Here is a 19,205-nt window from a genome sequence, read left to right on the forward strand (position 1 = left end):
CCTGGGAAATATAGTGAGACCCCATCTCTACCCAAAAAAAAATTTTTTTAAGAATAAAAAATCAAATTTGAAAAGTTTATTTAAAAAGTCAGGGATAGGCTGGGCACGGTGGCTCACACCTGTAATCCCAGCACTTTGGGAGGCCGAGGTGGGTGCATCACAAGGTCAGGAGTTTGAGACCAGCCTTGCCAACGTGGTGAAGCCCCATCTCTACTAAAAATACAAAAAATAGCTGGGCGTGGTCGTGGGCGCCTGTAATCCCAGCTACTCAGGAGGCTGAGGCAGGAGGATCGTTTGAACCCAGGAGGCGGAGGTTGTAGTGAGCTGAGATCGTGCCATTGCATTTCAGCCTGGGCGAGACTCTGTCTCAAGAAAATAAAAATAAAAACAAAAGGCAGGGATAATACCTCACTTCCCCTGCTTAACCCTAGCATCAAGAGTAGATGAACACACAAGTTGAATTGGATGAGGTGACTGTATATCAAAAACAATTCAGCTCAGCTGTTGCACTGAATGAATGTTTTTAAAATAACCGCACAGTTGACTATCTGAGTTGCCACGTGCCCTTATTTGGTTTGTCAGAGGGTGGGTGAATATTTAGGGACACTATAAGGAGAGTCCTCTCCTTTCTGTCCCACCTCTTTCCTTTTACTCTCTCTCCCCCTTTCCCTTCCTCTCTTTTCCTTTCTTCTCTTTCTTTTCCTTCCTTTTCCTTCTCTTTTCCTCTCCTCTTTCCTTTTCATCTCTTCCTATATTCTCTTTTCTCTTATTCTCTTTCTCTCTCCCTTTTCATCTTCAAGACATAACATGGCTATGGATATCTGTAAGTTTGACTGATTTTAACGTGTGCAATGATAATTTTTAAAACATGCATAGTATATACATAATATGTCTCCATTTACACAGTTCTGATGGCTTTGTTAATATTGCTAATTGCTAATACTAAAGAAACTTCTAAAAATTATTGTAACTTGAAACATGAATTCTGTTTTCTAGGCCTCATGATACCTTGTGGAAAGAGGCTGTTATTTCTTCTTGGAATTGGTCATTTTTTTCTTCTCCGTTATCTTTGTTTATATATGGATCATACATGTATGTACGAGTAACAGCCAAAAAAATCTACATTTAAAAAAATGTAGTTTGCAGTCGTCTTTTTAAAAATGTAGTTTGTCATAATATTTTTTAAAATGTAGTTTGTAATGAGGCGAAAATGAGTACATGACAATCTAGTTTAATTTTAGTAGAGCAAAAGTTAAAATCAAACCTCAGCTTCTGCTTCGGTGTTTGTTAACTCAAATTTAAAATTAGACATGTGGTCATTATTTGGCAGTTCTGGCTTTCTCAGGGAAACCATATCATATTGTATGTGTGTGTGCTGGCCTTTAAAAATAGATATTGCCACGAAGCTCATCATCTATATTCGTGGCCGACCCCTGGAAGTGGTGGGCTTTGGAAAGCAGGGCTGTGAGTTTGACTCTTACGTTTCCAGGGATCTCTCCATTCCAGCTTTGGTTCCCGTCAGTCCATCTGTGGTCAAAGCTCTTTTGTTTTCAAAACTAACTGCTGAAGAGTAAACACTCTTGACCCCGACCGTAAATATTTGTCATACGTCTGGTTAGTTTTAGTTTTAACTGAACAAAATCATTTTGGCAGAAGAGTCATTAAAGTTTGCACAAAATCCTGACCTTCACATCCCTGGTTTTCCTCATGCAGGCATCCACAGCGAGTCACAATCCATTTGAAAACATGTCTTCTCTGGGACTGAAAATCTCCTAAAACGTGTATTCTTCAGCAAACAAAGTATCTGGTAGAATGTAAATGTGGATGACCGAGGGAATGCAATTTTTTTTTTTTTTTTTTTTTTGCGTTTAATGATTTCTGTCAGTCCTCTAAGAAATTCAAAGAATTTTCACGGCTTCCAGTTTAAATTCTGTCGCCTCTGGCCATGGCCATGGTTTGTCCTGTGTTTGAATATCTTTCCATTCAGGGGTTTGATTGTTACTGGGCTACTTGAGACAAAGCTACCTGGATCTTGAGTTGCCACTTTTAGCCCCAAATCCCCTTCCTATCTGCGTATGGGGCAGTGGAGCACGTGGTGGCCACAGTGGAGCACTTGGTGGCCACACTGGCTCTGTGTTAAGATGTTTGCTGACAATTAGCTGTCTACAGTGGCCTATGCCTGTAGTCCCAGCTACCCAGGAGGCTGAGGGGGCGGGAATTCCTGGAGTCCAGGAGTTGGAGGCTACTGTGAGCCATGATGGCTCGACCTGTCTACGATGGCGACACCCTGCCTCAAAAAAAAAAAAAAAAAAAAAAAATCTGCTGAAAGAACTTATTTGTAACCAGGAAGGGAAGGAGTAGTCCAGGGTTTGGGGCAGAGCCTATTGCCTCTGAACAGACCCAGTAATTCTCTGGGGACTGCTTGTACCCTTGTATCTGGATAGTCGTCACACATGACTCAAAAGAAGGCATTTGGGCTTTGAAGATGGTCAAGAGCGTCCAGGCTAGGCCAGGCATGGTGGGTCTGTGTGAGAAGGAGAGCTTAGGAAGGCGGGGGTCTGAACATGCTTTGACTTTTGCTTTGTGCAACCAGTAATCCAGAAGAATCCTGCCTGAAGCCCCAGAGGCTGTGCCTCTTCTTTTCAGCAGGGTGGCGTATTGTCAGAGAGCTGCGAACAGCCTGTTGTAGTCAGAAAAGATGGTGTTTTCCTTTCCACAGCTTTATGGACATAAAATAAAACTTGAATTGGACAAACAATACAATAAATCCTCCTTTCCCAAAAATTACGAGTTGAGGTCATGGTTCCTAATCGGAACTGTGTGCAGCTGTTGGATTTTTGGCGCTTTCTAGCGCTTTCACTAAAATCAAATGCATTTAAATACCCTGCCTCCTCAAGAGGACGGGATTAGGCCGCCTTCCCAGGAGAACAGTGCTCTCCTGCCTGTGTCAGCGAGCTCCTTACACAGTGGTCTCCTGCCTGTGTCAGCGAGCTCCTTACAACAGTCTCTGTGCACGCCGCTGCACAGCAGTGCTCGCACCATCACTTTATCATGGATTGGAGGCTGCAGGATGTTTTCATGTGGCCCAGGATAATGTAATGATAGCTGGTACCTTAGGACTTGAAAACCTCTTAATGTCTTGGCCAGACTGTGGACTATTCTTTTAGGCGTCTGTCTTTTAAATCAGATATCTCCATTTGCTGTCAAATTTGGCCTGCATTGGCCAGCTTTCTTATTTCTATTGTTCCATAGAGAGCCACACTGAAACTGATTTGAGAAAAGTGTAATCTCTATTGAAAATTCGGAGTCCACCAGCAACAAGTAGACTGTATATTTTGGAGGGTCCTCTGAAGGCTCACAGTCACTGTCCCCTCATAACGATCCTTCCAAGGAATCTCCAAAAAGTAGTTTACATCTATATCCTTGATGGATATTTTCTTGTTAAGTAGACAGAATTTCTTTTTGTTTTCTTTCTTTCTTTTTTCCTTCCTTCCTTCCTTCCTTCCTTCCTTCCTTCCTTCCTTCCTTCCTTCCTTCCTTCCTTTCTTTCGTACGTTCTTTCTTTTTTAGTTTAGTTTTCCTCTTGTTGCCCAGGCTGGAATGCAATGGCACGATCTCAGCTCACCACAACCTCTGCCTCCCAGGTTCAAGCGATTCTCCTGCCTCAGCCTCCCAAGTAGCTGGGACTACAGGCACGCACCATCACACCTGGCTAATTTCTTGTATTTTTAGTAGAGACAGGGTTTCACTGTGTTAGCCAGGATGGTCTATCTCCCGGCTTCATGATCCACCCACCTCAGCCTCCCAAAGTGCTGAGATTACAGGTGTTAGCCACCGCACCCAGCCGACAGAATTTCTTAATGTGAATGTGCTTTTTCTCTAATTGACTTGGGTTTAAATAGCCAGACAGCATCATAAAGAACATTATGCACACACCTGTTGCAGTGCACACAGGTATACACCTGTTGAGGACCTGGAATATTCTAGAAGTGGAGGCGTGGCTTTTCTGTGGGCCTGGTCCCAGGCAGAGGAAAAACATTGCTTGGGTCTTCTCTGGCTCTATTCTTTACTCTGTTGTTTTAGGATCAGGCAAAAGAATTGACTACTGAAATTTAAAGTAAAACTTACTGCTTTCAAGAGAAATACATTAGAAATACAAGTGCCATGCTCTTGTCAGAGAAGAAAAAACTCTTTCTTTACCCTCTCTTGTGCAGTGACGAGGGGCCTGCAGATGTAACTGACAAAAGTCAGGTTCACAGCAGAAAAGAATACAAATGTTATTAATAATTTATATGCATGGGAGTTCGCAGGAAAGAAGTAACACTCAAAGAAGAGATCAGACTCGGGAGCTTATATACCCTTCTTCATAAAAGAAAGGAGCTTTGGGCTTCAAGGGATGATCAATTGTGGGGAAGCAACTGGGAAATACATGGGGAAACTAGGGGAAGATAAGGGTTATTTTAGTGAGATTTGTTTGTACAGACTTATCTCCAACTCAGTGTTAAGAGCTGTACTTCAGCCAGGTGCGGTGTCTCATGCCTGTAATCCCAGCACTTTGGGAGGCTGAGGTGGGCGGATCACCTGAGGTTAGGAGCTCAAGACCAGCCTGGCCAACATGGTGAAACCCTGTCTCTACTAAAAATATAAAAATTAGCCATGCATCATGGCGCGGGCCTTGGGATAGTCCCAGCTATCCAGGAGGCTGAGGCAGGAGAACTACTTGAACCTGGGAGGCAGCGGTTGAAATGAGCAGAGATCACGCCACTGCACTCCAGCCTAGGTGTGACAGAGTGAGACTCCATCTCAAACAAAATAAAAAAGAGTTACACTTCCCCTTCCTGGTACAGGAGTGGGAGACACCTGAACAAAGGGAAGTGTATGCCCTGCTTTTAGGCAGAAAAGGTGGGGGCAGAGATCCTCAGTTGCCTTCAACTCAGAATAATCCTTATGCCAGAGTGGCATATTTTGAGATAGTGTATTCCAGACCCTGCTTCATGCTTTACATAAAAAATATCAGTGTAGTACAATAAATTCTAATATCAGATTACTGTGTTTTCAGTGTGACATTTCGTTTATTGGAATCTGTCTTGTATGTCAGTTAATTGTATATTTTATTTGATTTTGGACTAACTTGCGTGTATTTTATATATCATAATTGCCTGAACTTCAGTGTTATAGAACGAGTTTACATGTTTTTGTTTTAAAAATGGAAATACAGGCTGGGTGTGATGGCTCACGCCTATAATCCTAACACTTTGGGAGGCCAAAGTGGTCATATTGTCTGAGCGCAGGAGTTCAAGACCAGCCTGTGCAACATGGTAAAACCCTGCCTCTACTAAAATACAAAAATTAGTTGGGCAAGGTGGCACACACCTGTAGTCCCAGCTACTTGGGAGACTGAGGCATGAGAATTGCTTGAACCCAGGAGGAAAATAAAAAGGAAATGCAATTTCTCAAATAGTAAAGGTTTAATAAGCCACCCACCTATGTGCTGAAATAACCTTGAATTGATAAAGATTTAAACAAAAACTAAATGTGGTCATCTTTAGAAGCATATTATTTAGATATGGGATATCATGTCATGTCATTGCAAATCGTGTAGGAAAAGCATCACCTTCTGTTTAAATTTGCTTGGCTGAAATGAATGTAAGGAAGTCAGTGTGGGAGTTTATGGCAAACTCTGAATTATTCTGAAAATAGGATATTTCAAAGAGGCAGATATCTCTAAATAAATCTAAACAGGATTTGGAAAACATTTTTGTACTTAAATTTGATATTATGCCTGATATTTAGGACTTCTAACCGTTACTGCCCAATGCTTGGTACATAGCAGATGCTCAATAAATATTTGTGAAATGAAGAAATTAATGAATGGAACACACATATTTGAATGAGCAGAAAGACTGAAAGTACACAGAGCTGAAAGCCTGTTTGATTTCTTCATCTGTCAAGCTCCCTAGTGAAAATTTACTTTGTGACAGTTCTGATTCATTCAAATCTTCTCCAGAAGGAAAGTAATTAAGTGTTTTTGTTTTAGACAGTTCCATTTTTATACTGCAGGTGACAAGTGAGGAATAACCAGCTTTAACTTTTAACACAATGAGTAATTAAACACAGAAGGTACTGCCAACAAAATTGAAATCAAATCTGTCATTTGATCCAGTGCTGTGTTGCATTTGCTTTGTGAATTGGTGGGGAAAATATGCTAAATAGTAATACACCATTGAATGTTAAGAAACAGCTGGGAGAATTAGGATAACTTTAAAGGGCTAAGAAGCAAGGTGGCAAACATCTAGAAAAGTCTTTAATTAAAGCTAAAGCAAATGAAATAAGATCAATCCTTCGATTGTGATATGATAGGTTTTTAAAAGATAGCAATTGTTTGCTCTGTTTCTTAAATAGATGCTGTCATCTACCTTAAAAGCTTTGCTAACCTGGAGGCTGACTGCGGGCCTTCTCTGTGGCCACTAAAGCTACTAGTGTTGGTTCAAATTCCAGCACTTTTTGTTATGACTTGTATTAGCATGAGGGGATAACTTAACTTCTGCCTCAATTACCTCATCTGTAAAATGGGAATGATAATAGTACATAGCATATAGAGTTGTTATGAGGATCAAATGGATTTATGCCTGTAGAACACCAAAAGTGCCACTTGCAACATGGGCATGTTTATTGAATGATGATGATTAATCCTCATTAGGACCCAGATGATTTGTAGATTTTGTTTTAGCCATAAGCTGCAAGGATTTTTTTTTTTATACTTTAAGTTCTGGGATACATGAGCAGAACATGCAGGTTTGTTACATAGGTATACATGTGCCATGGTGGTTTGCTGCACCCATCAACCCATCGTCTACATTAGGTATTTCTCCTAATGCTATCCCTCCCCTATCCCCCGACCCTCCGACAGGCCCAGTGTGTGATGTTCCCCTCCCTGTGTCCATGTGTTCTCATTGTTCAACTCCCACTTAGGAGTGAGAACATGTGGTGTTTGGTTTTCTGCTTCTGTGTCAGTTTGCTGAGAATGATGGTTTCCAACTTCATCCATGTCCCTGCAAAGGACATGAACTCATCGTTTTTTAGGGCTGCATAGTATTCTATGGTGTGTATGTGCCACATTTTCTTTATCCAGTCAATCATTGATGGGCATTTGGATTGGTTCCAAGTCTTTGCTATTGTGAACAGTGCTGCAATAAACATATGTGTGCATGTGTCTTTATAGTAGAATGATTTATAATCCTTTGCATATGTATCCAGTAATGGGATTGCTGGGTCAAATGGTGTTTCTGGTTCTAGATCATGCTGCAGGGATTTTTTTTTTAACTAAAATGTTATTGTAATTCTTTTTGTAACTTTGGTGTTAAAAGTAAATGATTTGAGCCTATGGTTTCCATGAAATATAGGGAAATGATTTAATATCCTTTAATTTAAAAGGTTCTGTCATGGTATCATTAGTGATAATAGAAAGCTCCTGTTCCTAGTGCCTTAGTGGCCATTCCAGAGCCATTTCCATAGGGAAATGATTTAATATCCTTTAATTTTTAAAAAAAATGGCTTTAAAAGGTTCTGTCATGGTATCATTAGTGATAATAGAAAGCTCCTGTTCCTAGTGCCTTAGTGGCCATCCCAGAGCCATTCCTGAGGAGGCTGAGCTCAGTGCCTAAGACTTAGCCATGATTCTGCAGCTGATTCACGGAGGAAACCTTGACCACAGTGGTCTCATACATTCCATAAGGGGAAAGGAAAACTTTCCTACTGATGAGTTGGCTGGGTTTTTGGAATTCATATGTAAGGTGATTGTCTGGATTTTAGTACCCTTAGGTCAATCCTTCAAAAAATACATAAAAGAAGAGAATATTCTAATGGCTATAATGTCCAATTATAGGTGAGTATCTGCATATTTATTCATCCAGGGAAAATTCTGGATTGACTGAAATAAAATATTTCAACTACAGCCATATCACCATGGGTTTGGAACAGATCATCATTCATCAAGGTTATTGTTTTCCAAACTGGATGATCATTAGAACTGCTTGATAAATGGCCAGGCCCCACACCTGTAATCCCAGCACTTTCAGAGGCCTATGCAGGAGGATCACTTGAGCCCAGCAGTTCAAGACAAGCCCTGGCAACATAGTGAGACCTCCATCTTTACAAAAAAAATTTTTTTTAAGTAGCTGGGCATGGTAATATGCACTTGTAATCCCAGCACTTTGCAAGGCTGAGGCAGAAGCATTGCTTGAGCACAGGAGTTCAAGGTTGTAGTGAGCCTTGATTGCGCCACTGCACTCCAGCTTGAGCAACAGAGCAACACCCCACTCTAAATAAATAAATAAAATACTTGATAAACCTCTTGAAAAATGTGGCTTTCTGCTCCCCACCCAGACCTATTTACTCAGAACCAGAGGGTAGGGATTATCAACCTCTCCACTGTACCAGAGCATCACTCATTTGGCCCTCATCCCTCCTTCTTTTTTTTTTTTGAGATGGAGTCTCGCTCTGTTGCCAGCCTGGAGTGCAATCGCACGATCTCTGCTCACTGCAACCTCTGCCTCCCTGATTCAAGTAATTCCCCTGCTTCAGCCTCCCAAGTAGCTGGTACTAGTACTACAGGCACGTGCCACCACACCCAGCTAGTTTTTGTATTTTTAGTAGAGACCGGGTTTCACCACGTTGGCCAGGATGGACTCAATCCCTTGACCTTGTGATCCGCCCACCTCGGCCTCCCAAATTGCTGGGATCACAAGCGTGAACCACCATGCTCAGCCTCATACCTCCTTCTATAGCATCTTGGCCCAGTGGCCATCCAGCCATGAGCTTGGGTGAACCCACCAGCATGGGGCTTTGTGAACATTGTCCTAATTGTCCTGTACAGATTAGACATTTGTGACTAGGAAAAGCACACTTACTAAGGATCTACGTTTTTGAAAGTTTTTGAAATCTTTTTTCCTTTGCTATGTGTTTTTCTTTTCTTAACTGCATAACATAACTCTCTTAGAAAATCACATTTAAAATCCGAGAGAACTCATGATGTCCTCCTCTTGTGTTTTCTGGGTACAGAGCTCCAGAGCTGTTTCTTTGAAATACTAGTTATCCGTTGAACTTAAGCATATTTGGCAGAGCACCCTGGGAGGACAGCACTGCCCCCAAACTCTGAGTCTCACAAGGAGGGAGATCATTTATGAGCGTGCAAGTGATGCCCCTATAATTCCACCCAGCCCACCAAAGAGCTCACTTCCGACTCCATCCCTGATATCATGGATGATGTAAAGAATGGTCAGTCATTCCACTGCCTGATGGTGCAATAGTCAGTCATTCCACTGCCAATACACAAGAAGCTAGAAAGGAGATAAACAGAGAGCAGGGAGCTCTAAAATATTTTCCCTGAGAATCACTGGAACAAGGGGTCTTATTGCTTCTCTGTTGGCTGTTGAGGATCTATAGTCGGTTGTAACTGTCCGTGCTCCTCCTGTTCCCTGGGACTCCTGCTCCAATGACCTCACCACCTGGCTGGCACATGCTACCCTGGGGTGGAAGCACATTCTCTTATGACTTGCAATGGGAAAAAGGACTAAGGATTGATTTTTTTTTTTCCTGAGATAGCTGAGGAGGTGAGTCCTGCCAACATCTGAGCTACCCCCTAGGGCAGGCAGAATATTTCTGGAGAAAAACGAGCCAACATATTGCAAACAGATTCCACGGCATTCCAAAGCCCACCCTGCCACTGGGCCACTTGGTATCTCCTGGAGCGTAAAGTCCATGGAATGAGAGATTCTCCCGCTGGTTCTGGTGTGGCCCCGTTTTCTAATAATACCCATCTGTAGTCTTAAGCCTTTAAGCTGTCCCAAGGGTAGGGGGTCTCAGGGAATCAGTTGGCTCCAGTCACCTCAAAGGATTCACTCTGAGTTCTGACTGGTTGAGATCAGAAGTTCTTGTAAGTAGCAGCTTTGTCTCTGAGATGCTCCTTTGCCTCATCTGCACGATTCTGCAGAGCTGGGGTCCTGCCTGCCTTTTAACCACATCTGACAATAACTACCCTTACCTTTTGCTACCCCTTGAATTCAGACTTCTTTACCTTTGGCATTGGTTTGCTCCTGATTCCTCTCCAAAATATTCTAGAATGCTAAAAAATGTCAAGTGATTTTTATCTTACACAAGGGCCGGTGTTTGAACTGTCATATGTTATAGGGACACGCCTGTCGGAGCTAAAATGAGACTTATTACATGTCGTCCTGCTTGGCAGCAGTGGGGGATGAGTAACCACTTGACACATTCCTGCATTACCCCCACCTCGGTTCCTATTCGAGACAGGAACAGTACCCCCACCGCGGTTCCTATTCGAGACAGGAACAGTACCCCCACCGCGGTTCCTATTCGAGACAGGAACAGTACCCCCACTGCGGTTCCTATTCGAGACAAGAGCAGTGGCCATACCAGCATCCAGTCCTTATGTTTAAAACAGATCAAGCCTCTACAAAGAGGGAGTTTTAAGTGCTTTTAGACATTTTTTGAAAGTGTGAAGGAGCAGTGTACTGAAGATAGTGAACAAGCTTCCTTCTCACTAAACAAGAGTAAACCAAGAATTGCATTCAGAGGGATATAGGCAAGGCACGAGTAGATGGCGGAAGTGTAGATCATGCTCCAACGAGGATACTTGACTGAGGGAGGAGGGGGCGACATTCCTCTCAGGCACTTAGTGAGCTGGGTATGAGTGTTACTTATTGGTATCCAAAAAGGCAACTAGAAATCAAGGTGATTCAGGTGGAAAAAGCAGAAGATTGTCCATGGTAATTATGAAGTAGCTGATGTCTCTGGGCACAAAAGTGAGCTGAACACGGTTATGGGCCAGTGTGCTTTGGGTAGCAGAGAACCTCCTTCAGCGGCTCAGAAGTGCAGGAGCGAGACTGCACCGAAAGAATCACAAGTGATGCACTGCACAGGAGTTATGGGAGGTGCGGAGCCAGGGGCTGAGGGAGTCTGGGAAGGTTTCATAGGCACAGAGGGTGGGTGGGATTTTCATTCATGAAAAGATGGAGGTTGGTGGGCAGGAGGAAAGGACACATGAAGGTAGAATGGGCCGGGTGCGGTGGCTCACGCCTGTAATCCCAACACTTTGTGAGGCTGAGGCGGGAGGATCATTTGAGGCCAAGAGTTTGAGATCAGCCTGGGCAACATGGTGAAACCTCGTCTCTACTAAAAACATAAAAGTGAGCCAGGCATAGTGAAGCATGCCTGGAGAATTGTTTAAACCCAGGAAGTAGAGGTTGCAGTGAGCTGAGGATCATGCCACTGCACTCCAGCCTGGATGACAGAGCGAGACCCTGTCTTGAAAAAAAAAAAAAATGCAGAATGAATGGAGCTTGTTTGGGCAGGGGAGAGTCTTGAATGACAAGACAAGTGGTATGTGTTTATGGACAATGGCAAACCTTGGGATTGTGGAAAAAGATGCTCTGGCCCTATGGAGGATGGAGAGAAGGAAGAGACACCACCAGAGGTAGTTCAGAGGCTACTGTGATTGTACAAGTCTCAAATTCTGCGATGATGGCAGTAAGAAGGAAAAGGAAGGGATGAGGGTGGGGCGTGAGGGAAGAATTGCCCAGGTTGAGGAACTGACTGGAGATAGAGATCTGCAAGAAGTCAGAGTTACAAGTGGGACAAAGTACTCAGATTGACAGGGAACCCGCCACAGTGTGGAAATGAGAACAGGGTGAGGGTTGCTCTGACTTCACCATGATGAGCCTGTCCAGTCCTTACTAGTCTCTCAGTGGGAGGGAGGTCACAGTGTCACAGGATCCTTAGGGTGTCACTTCACCAGCCAGAAACCTCTGTGACTGGTGGTGCCTTTGCTTGAGTTTTAGTCCAGGCACGCTGGCTGCTGCAGCAGGGTGGGAAGCTCCATGTGCCAGCTCCCTTCGAGGCTGCGGCTGGACCAGATGTACCACAAGTGACTTCCACTGTCGGCACCAGCATCTGGATGAGGGGAATGTGGTGGTGCCTGAAAGCTCGGAGACACCAAGAACTGCAGAGGCCCCAGATAGGTGTTACAGCATGTCACAGCCATGGCTCAGCAAGTGCCAAGGGCTGGGCTTCCAGAAGAGCTGTAGCTCTTCCCTACTTCTTCTTACCTACAGTGTGATGAGTGGGGGGACATGTTTCAGCCCATTTGTGTTACAGCTCTTTCAGTCCCACCACCTTGCTCTGGCCGTGGCCCAGTCCCACTGCTGCTTCCCATCATGTGGGGTGGCCACTCGGCACCAGCAGAGGGTGGGAGGGCTATAGTGTTACAGCAGCTCTAGCTCAGGGAATCCTGAGGTTTGGGCCCCCAGAAGGGTTGCCATCCTTTACTCCCATGGCGCAGGAGCATGTCATCACCCACAGCTCAGCGAACTGGTCAGGAGCATGTTACAGCTCCTTTCACTTCCGCCGTTCAGCAGGTCCTGAGTTCTTGCCCCATGTTCAGGAAGAATGAGGTTATGCAGACAACTGGAGGGTGAACAAGGCAGACAGGAGCTTAAATGAGTGACAGAACAGCTCTCAGGAGACCCAAAGTGGGTAGCTCCTTTCGACACATAGTCCAGACAAGTGTCTTAGGTTGACTGAGTCTGGGGTTTTTATGGGCTTAGAAGGGAGGAAGTGCATGCTGATTGGTCCATGGCTGGCCATAGGCGGGCCTGGAAAAAGCACCATCTGATTGGCCAAAAGGCACATCAATGAACTTCTCACTCCAGGTTGTGGACTCCACCTGGAACGGGCAGCTGAGCCCCCAGGCTTCAGGCCATCCCTGGCTTAAAAGTAGGGTTTCACCAGAGACCCACCCCTTCCTGCCTAGGAACCTGTCTGCCTCCCACTGCCATCAACGTGCCATCTATGGCACTGAGGCTGTCTGCACTGAGGGGCACCCACAGGCCCGTGCTCAGCTGCCATCAATGCCCCCAGCCTCCCTCCCATACTCATCACTGCCCAAAGTCCAGGGAGGGCTGAGGCAGCAGGGTGCTGGCTCTGCCACAACTTTGCTTCACACTGGTGTGGGCACCGGGAGAGAGGAGAGGCCAGGGAGTGGGAACAGGCACTTCTGCCTGCAGGAGTAGGAGGCTTCCCAGGCCCTGGAGAGTGCAGGGATGCCCAGGTCCAGAGCCATGGCTGGGCAGCTGCAACTGCCTGGGAGAACAAGCTCCCATCCTGCCAGCTCAGTAGGGCGCAGGGCTCCTGCTAGGATCACCTGTTCCTGGCCCCTGGCAGCTCCACAGAGTGCACAGTCCCAGCCATGGCTTCCCTGCTGCAGCTGGCATCCTCACAGCAACCACCCCAGATGGGCCACTGCTGCCATCAACAGTTGGCAGGAAGGCAGGCTGAGCCTCGTGTCTCAACCAGAGGACTTTGCAGCAGAGGTAATTGCCAACCCCACTTCCACTGCCTTGACATCCCTCTTGCAGCAGAGAAGCTAATCCTGCCCAGCCTGGCCATGAGTGAGGGCACCTGAAGGGGTGAAGAGGCGGGGGTAATGTTGTGTAGGTGGGAGGGGCAGTAGAGAGTCCCGTACTCAAAGTGACTGCCCAAATCCAGGGCTGTGCGTAGAATGATTGCTGGCAGCCTTTGATGAGCTTTGCTGTGAATCCAAAAGAATGATCGGATGGATGCCCGTCTTGCAGTGCATCTAGATTAATCTCATAGCAAATTATTTGTCTCATATTAGAGAAAGTTTAGCTTTCTTAGAAGCTTAATGGGAAAGAGCCTCCCAGCTCTTAGAGTTTGTTTTTTCACAACTCAGTTTACGTCTTCTTACTCCAGGTTCCCAGCTCCTTGAGCCTTACCCGTGAAGGGGTTGGAGTCGGGATGGGAGGCCTTGAGCTGCCTTGACCTGCGCCAGCTCTTACTCAGGGATGTGCCCTGCTTGTCACAGCGTGGGTGTGCTGGGCCTTGGAGCATCTTTTCAGGCAAAGAGTAAGATGTCGGCACTGTTGAAAGCTGTACCTCCAAACAGCAGCCCATTCACAGACTACAGAGGTAGAAAACACCACACTTGCTACAGTAACAACGCAATTCAGTACCAGGGAATAACTTAACATGAAACATGTCAAATCTATGTAAACAACTGGAAGATACTCCTAAAAAATACAAAAAAGAATGTGAAAAAAAAATATGTTCTAAATTAGAGAAGTTTGAGGTTATAAATATATCAATTCTTCCTAAGTTAATTTAGTACGTTTTACACATTCCCAGTAAAATACCAACCATTAAGAAAAAAGATAAACTAGACAAGTAGATTCCAAAGTTCACATGGATAAATAAGCAAGAGCTGCCAGTTATTGAACGCATTACACAGCCTCAGTAATTAAAATAATGTGGTACTGGCAAGTGAACAAACAAGACAGTAGAACATACTAGAAAGCCAGAAGTAGTCCCAGATATATATGAGAATACATAAATTTTGAAACCTGTCATTTAAAGTCAATGAAGAAAACTAGATTGCCCAATAAATGTAATGGCAACTGGGTAACCATATGGAAGAATAAATAAATCATGCCCCACACCAGGATAAATTTCTAATGGATCAAATATTTAAATAGTTAAATGTGTAGGCCGGGCATAGTGGCTCGTGCCTGTAATTTCAGCACTTTGGGAGGTCAAAGTGGACGGATCACCTGAGGTCAGAAGTTTGAGGTCAACCTGGCCAACATGGCAAAGCCTCGTCTTTACTAAAAATACAAAAATTAGCCTGGTGTGGTGGCACGTGTAATCCCAGTGACTCAGGAGGCTGAGGCAGGAGAATTGCTTGAACACAGGAGGCAGAGGTTGCCATGAGCTGAGATCCCGCCCCTGCACTCCAGCCTGGGCGACAGAACAAGACTCTGACTCAAATAAACAAATAAAAAAATAGCTAAATGTTTTCAAAAATGAAACCACAAATGCATTATTATTTGGACAAACCAACTGTAAAAATACATTTTTGAGGCAACTGGAGAAAACCAAATATAGATCAACTATTAGATGATACCGAATAATATTGTTAATTTTATTACATATAATAGCATTATAGTTATACATGGAAATATTCATAATTTTAAAATGCACATTGAAGTATATAGAGGTAAAATGACTTGATATTTTGGGTGTACTTCAAAATAATTTTGTTGAGAGAGAGAGTTAGAGAGAAGAGATAGAAGAAAGAAGTATGACAAAACCTTGATAGTGGTTGAATTTAGGTGGCGGTATATGCCAGTTTATTACAGCATTGTCTCTACTTTGTACAGGCTTAAATTTTTTCAAAATCAAAAATATTGGCTGGTTGCAGTGGCCAATGTCTGTAATCCCAGCAACTGGGGAGGCTGAGGCGGGAGGACTGCTTAAGACCAGGAGTTTAAGACAAGCCTGGGGAACACAGCAAGACTCCATCTCTACAAAAAATTTTGAAAATAGGCTGGGAGCTGTGGCTCATGCCTGTAATCCCAGCACTTGGGGACCAAGGTAGGTGGATGACTTGAGTTCAGGAGTTCGAGACCAACCTGGCCAACGTGACAGAAGCCCTTTCTACTAAAAATATAAAAATTAACTGGGCATGGTGGCGGATGCCTGTAATCCCAGCTACTCGGGAGGCTGAGGCAGGAGAATTGCTTGAACCCAGGAGGTGGAGCTTGCAGTGAGCTGAGATCGCACCACTGCATTCCAGCCTGGGCGACAGAGCAAGACTCCATCTCAAAATAAATAAAAATAAAAAGTGATAAGTACTAGAATGAAACAGAAGAATTTCTTTATAGCTGTGGATTTGGCAAACCTTTCCAACTGTTTTAAAATTAAGAAACCATGAAAGAAAAGATTGATAAAAATTAACTCTCTACACAAACACATATATATATTTATTTTATATAAAATATATAGTATATAAATAACATATATATTTGAATATATATATATATATATACACACCACTTTTCCACTAAGGGGAAAAAACCTGCCAAAGAGGAAAAAAACTAGGAAACTATTTGCCGCTCACAGCACAGACAAATGGCTAATATGTTAGTATAGACATTTCTGGAAATCCTTTTAAAAAGTTAAAACTATCAAAATAGACAAAAGATCTGAACAGACAGCTCACAAAAAAGGGAAAAGGAATTTAAGGAGCCTAAAACATATGGAGAGATGCTCAACCTCATTCTTAGTAAGAGGAAAGAAATGTACCATATCTGGGAAACCTCAGAGCAGCAAAACTCTAGCAGCTGCTCTTGCAGTCCTCTGAGGCTGGGGGAAGACGGGACCCGTGGCTGATGGGAAAGTCAAGTCGTGCGATTTGACAGTTTTTGTCAGAATTCTTTCAGATACACTTAGATTCAAAGTGATATAGCTTTGTTTGAAAATAGCAAAAGAATAGAAACCTTAAGGCCTATCCATAGAGTACTGGCTAAGTAAATCATAGAACCTGCATACAGTAAATACTATGCACCTGTAAGAAAATGAGGCCAATGCCTGTGTGCCTATATGGGAAGATCTCCAAAGCACATTGCTAAGTGTACTTTGCACATTTCTGCTTATATGTGAAAGGGAAACGAACTATCTATTTGTATTTGCTTGGGTAAAGAAACTCCATAAGGACAAACAAGAAACAAATACAGTATTCCCTCTCTTATCCTGGGGGATGCATTTGAAGACCCTCAGTGGATTCCTGAAACCGCAGATAGAACCTAATCCTATATATCCTGTTTTTTCCCATACTGTACACACATAAACCTATGATAAATATTTAATTTATAAATTAGGCCAGGTGCAGTGACTCGCGGCTGTAACCCCAGCATTTTGGGAGGCCTGGTTGGGAGGATCATTTAATCTCAGGGGTTCAAGACCAGCCTGGGCAGCATAGCAAGACCCTATCTTTACAAAAATTTTTTTAAAAGATTAGCTGGGCATGGTGACATGCACCTGTAGACCCAGCTACTTCATGGACCGGTGAGACCGGGCGATCGAGGCTGCAGTGAGGTGTGATTATGCCACTGCACTCCAGCCTGGGCAATAGAGCAGGACCCTATCAATCCATCAATGAGTAAGTAAGTAAGTAAATAAATAAATAAAGACACAATGAAAGATCAACAATATGGCCAGGCACAGTGGCTCACACCTGTAATCCCAACACTTTGGGAAGGCCGGGGTGGGCAGCTCACTTGAGTCCAGGAGTTTGAGACCAGCCTGGCCAACATGGCAAAACCCTGTCTCTTACTAAAATTAGCAAAAAAAAAAAAAATAGCCAGACATGGTGGCACATCCCTGTAATCCCAGCTACTCAGGTGTCTGAGGCACGAGAATTGCTTGAACCCGGGAGGTAGAGGTTGCAGTGAGCCAAGACTGCACCACTGCACTCCAGCCTGAGTGACAGAGCAAAAATCTGTCTCAAAAAAAAGGAACAATAATTAATAGCAAAATACAATTCTAGTAAGATACTGTAATAAAAGTTATGTGAATGTGGTGCCTCTCTTTCTCTCAAAATATCTTATTGTACTGCACTGTGGGTAACTGCAGCTTTGAAAAGGGAAGCCGTGGATACAGGGCGACTACTGTAACTGGCACCTCAGAAATGGGGAAGGGGACGGGAATATTTCACTGTGAACCTTCTGCTGCTTTTTGACTTTATTCAATCACATGAGTCAAAAAATTGCAAATGTAAATTGGATTTTTAAAGACTGTACTGTGGGCTTATTCCTGGCTTTATGTATGGCATCTATTAGCAGCCTAATTTTATATGAATTGAATGCAATTCCAAAAATAACATTTAGGTCATTTGAAAACATATGCCTTAGGTGCCCATTAAATGCTCTTTTCAATATCTATTTTGTTCCGAATGTAGTCTGGCCGGCCCTGGGTGAGTAGTTCCATGAAGTAAGATACTGTGATCACTTTGAGAGGGGAGGGTCCCTTTGCTCATTCCTATATCATTTCATCACTTTCCTCATGATCCAGCCAGCTGCTCTATTAAATATGAATACCAAGTATGCTTCAAACCTACAGGTGAAGAAATTAGATGAACTGTCTGGCCGTAAATTATATCATGATCCTTGGGAGAGTCCCGTAGCCTGGAGCCAGAGCTGTTTCACTGTGGTTGAGACCAAATTTCAAGCATCTGCTGACTGAATGCTTTTCCATTTTTGCTTTAAAAGCTTCATATGAGTGCATACAGCATTTTATTTGCTTCACAGCATGCCCCACAGAACTCTTTCTTGGAAATACAGAGATTCCTATTTTTAGTCTTTCAGGAAACAAAATTACTAACTTCTCCCCCTGCTTCCCTTTTTCTTCTTTATAAAGAAGAAAGGGTTGGAAATCTTATTTGCATTTTCATTCTCTGTGATACGAGGATGACGGGGGAGGGCAGGGTTTGTGGGACTCTTTCACAGTGTTTCTCCTAGCTGGGACTAAATACCATGCCTGGCTACAGCCTCGTCCTGTTCTGCACTTGCTTTTATTTATTTACCTCCAAAGCAAAATACATCCAGCAAGGGGAAGGAGTGCTCGAGTTTCAGTTGTCAGGATGGTAAGAAGTCCTTCATTATCATCTTCCTGGGCATGAAAAGATTTCAAAACAACCGATATACCTCTCTCTTTCTTTCTTTTTTTGAGATGGAGTTTCTCGCTTGTTGCCCGGGCTGGAGTGCAATGGTGGGATCTCAGCTCACTGCAACTTCTGCCCCCCGGGTTCAAGCGATTCTCCTGCCTCAGCCTCCCAAGTAGCTGGGATTACAGGTGCCTGCCACCGCACCTGGCTAATTTTTGTATTTTTAGTAGAGACAGGGTTTCACCATGTTGGCCAGCCTGGTCTCAAACTCCTGACCTCAGGTGATCCAACTGCCTCGGTTCCCCGAAGTGCTGGGATTACAGGTGTGAGCCACAGCACCTGGCCTCTCCATTTCTTTTTTGAAAAGATTATATTTAGCGTTTTTTCAGGCTTGACCATTTGCATCTTTAAACATTACATTGCAAAGCCACTTGAAAGCTGCAGTTTACAAATGTACATGATTGATAAGGCTATAGATTTTCATAGAAGGCCTGACTTCATAAGCATTTATACTCATGAATAAAAACATTTGCATTCTCTTTCTTCTCCCAAATCATTCTGGCAGTGAACACTTCACCTGCCTAGGCCTTTTGTGGAAGAGTGTATGTAGTCCCTCTGAGCCTTTGGGGCCTGGGATCCAGGTTGTCCCACAGCAAGGAGGGGAAGGCGA

The 19,205-nt window shown here is 43.8% G+C and overlaps 1 protein-coding gene across 19 annotated transcripts in view; it reads left to right on the forward strand.

Annotated features, from left to right (window-relative positions):
- LOC101023645 (supervillin) overlaps positions 1–19,205 on the forward strand; it is a 275,253-nt gene that overhangs the window by 113,014 nt on the left and 143,034 nt on the right. For 5 of the 19 annotated variants that reach the window (XM_021943139.2, XM_021943140.2, XM_021943141.2 and 2 more), the window contains exon 1: positions 731–823. The exons of 9 other annotated variants lie outside the window; for them this stretch is intronic. In XM_021943139.2, coding sequence (XP_021798831.2) covers positions 808–823 — 16 coding nt within the window. In that variant the 5' untranslated portion in view covers positions 731–807. Of the gene's footprint in view, positions 1–730; positions 824–19,205 lie in introns of those variants that run through there. 5 more of the 19 variants (XM_021943154.2, XM_021943157.2, XM_021943155.2 and 2 more) reach the window with 2 other exon arrangements.

This window comes from Papio anubis, chromosome 11, assembly GCF_008728515.1.
Source record: "Papio anubis isolate 15944 chromosome 11, Panubis1.0, whole genome shotgun sequence".
Lineage (NCBI taxonomy): Eukaryota > Metazoa > Chordata > Mammalia > Primates > Cercopithecidae > Papio > Papio anubis.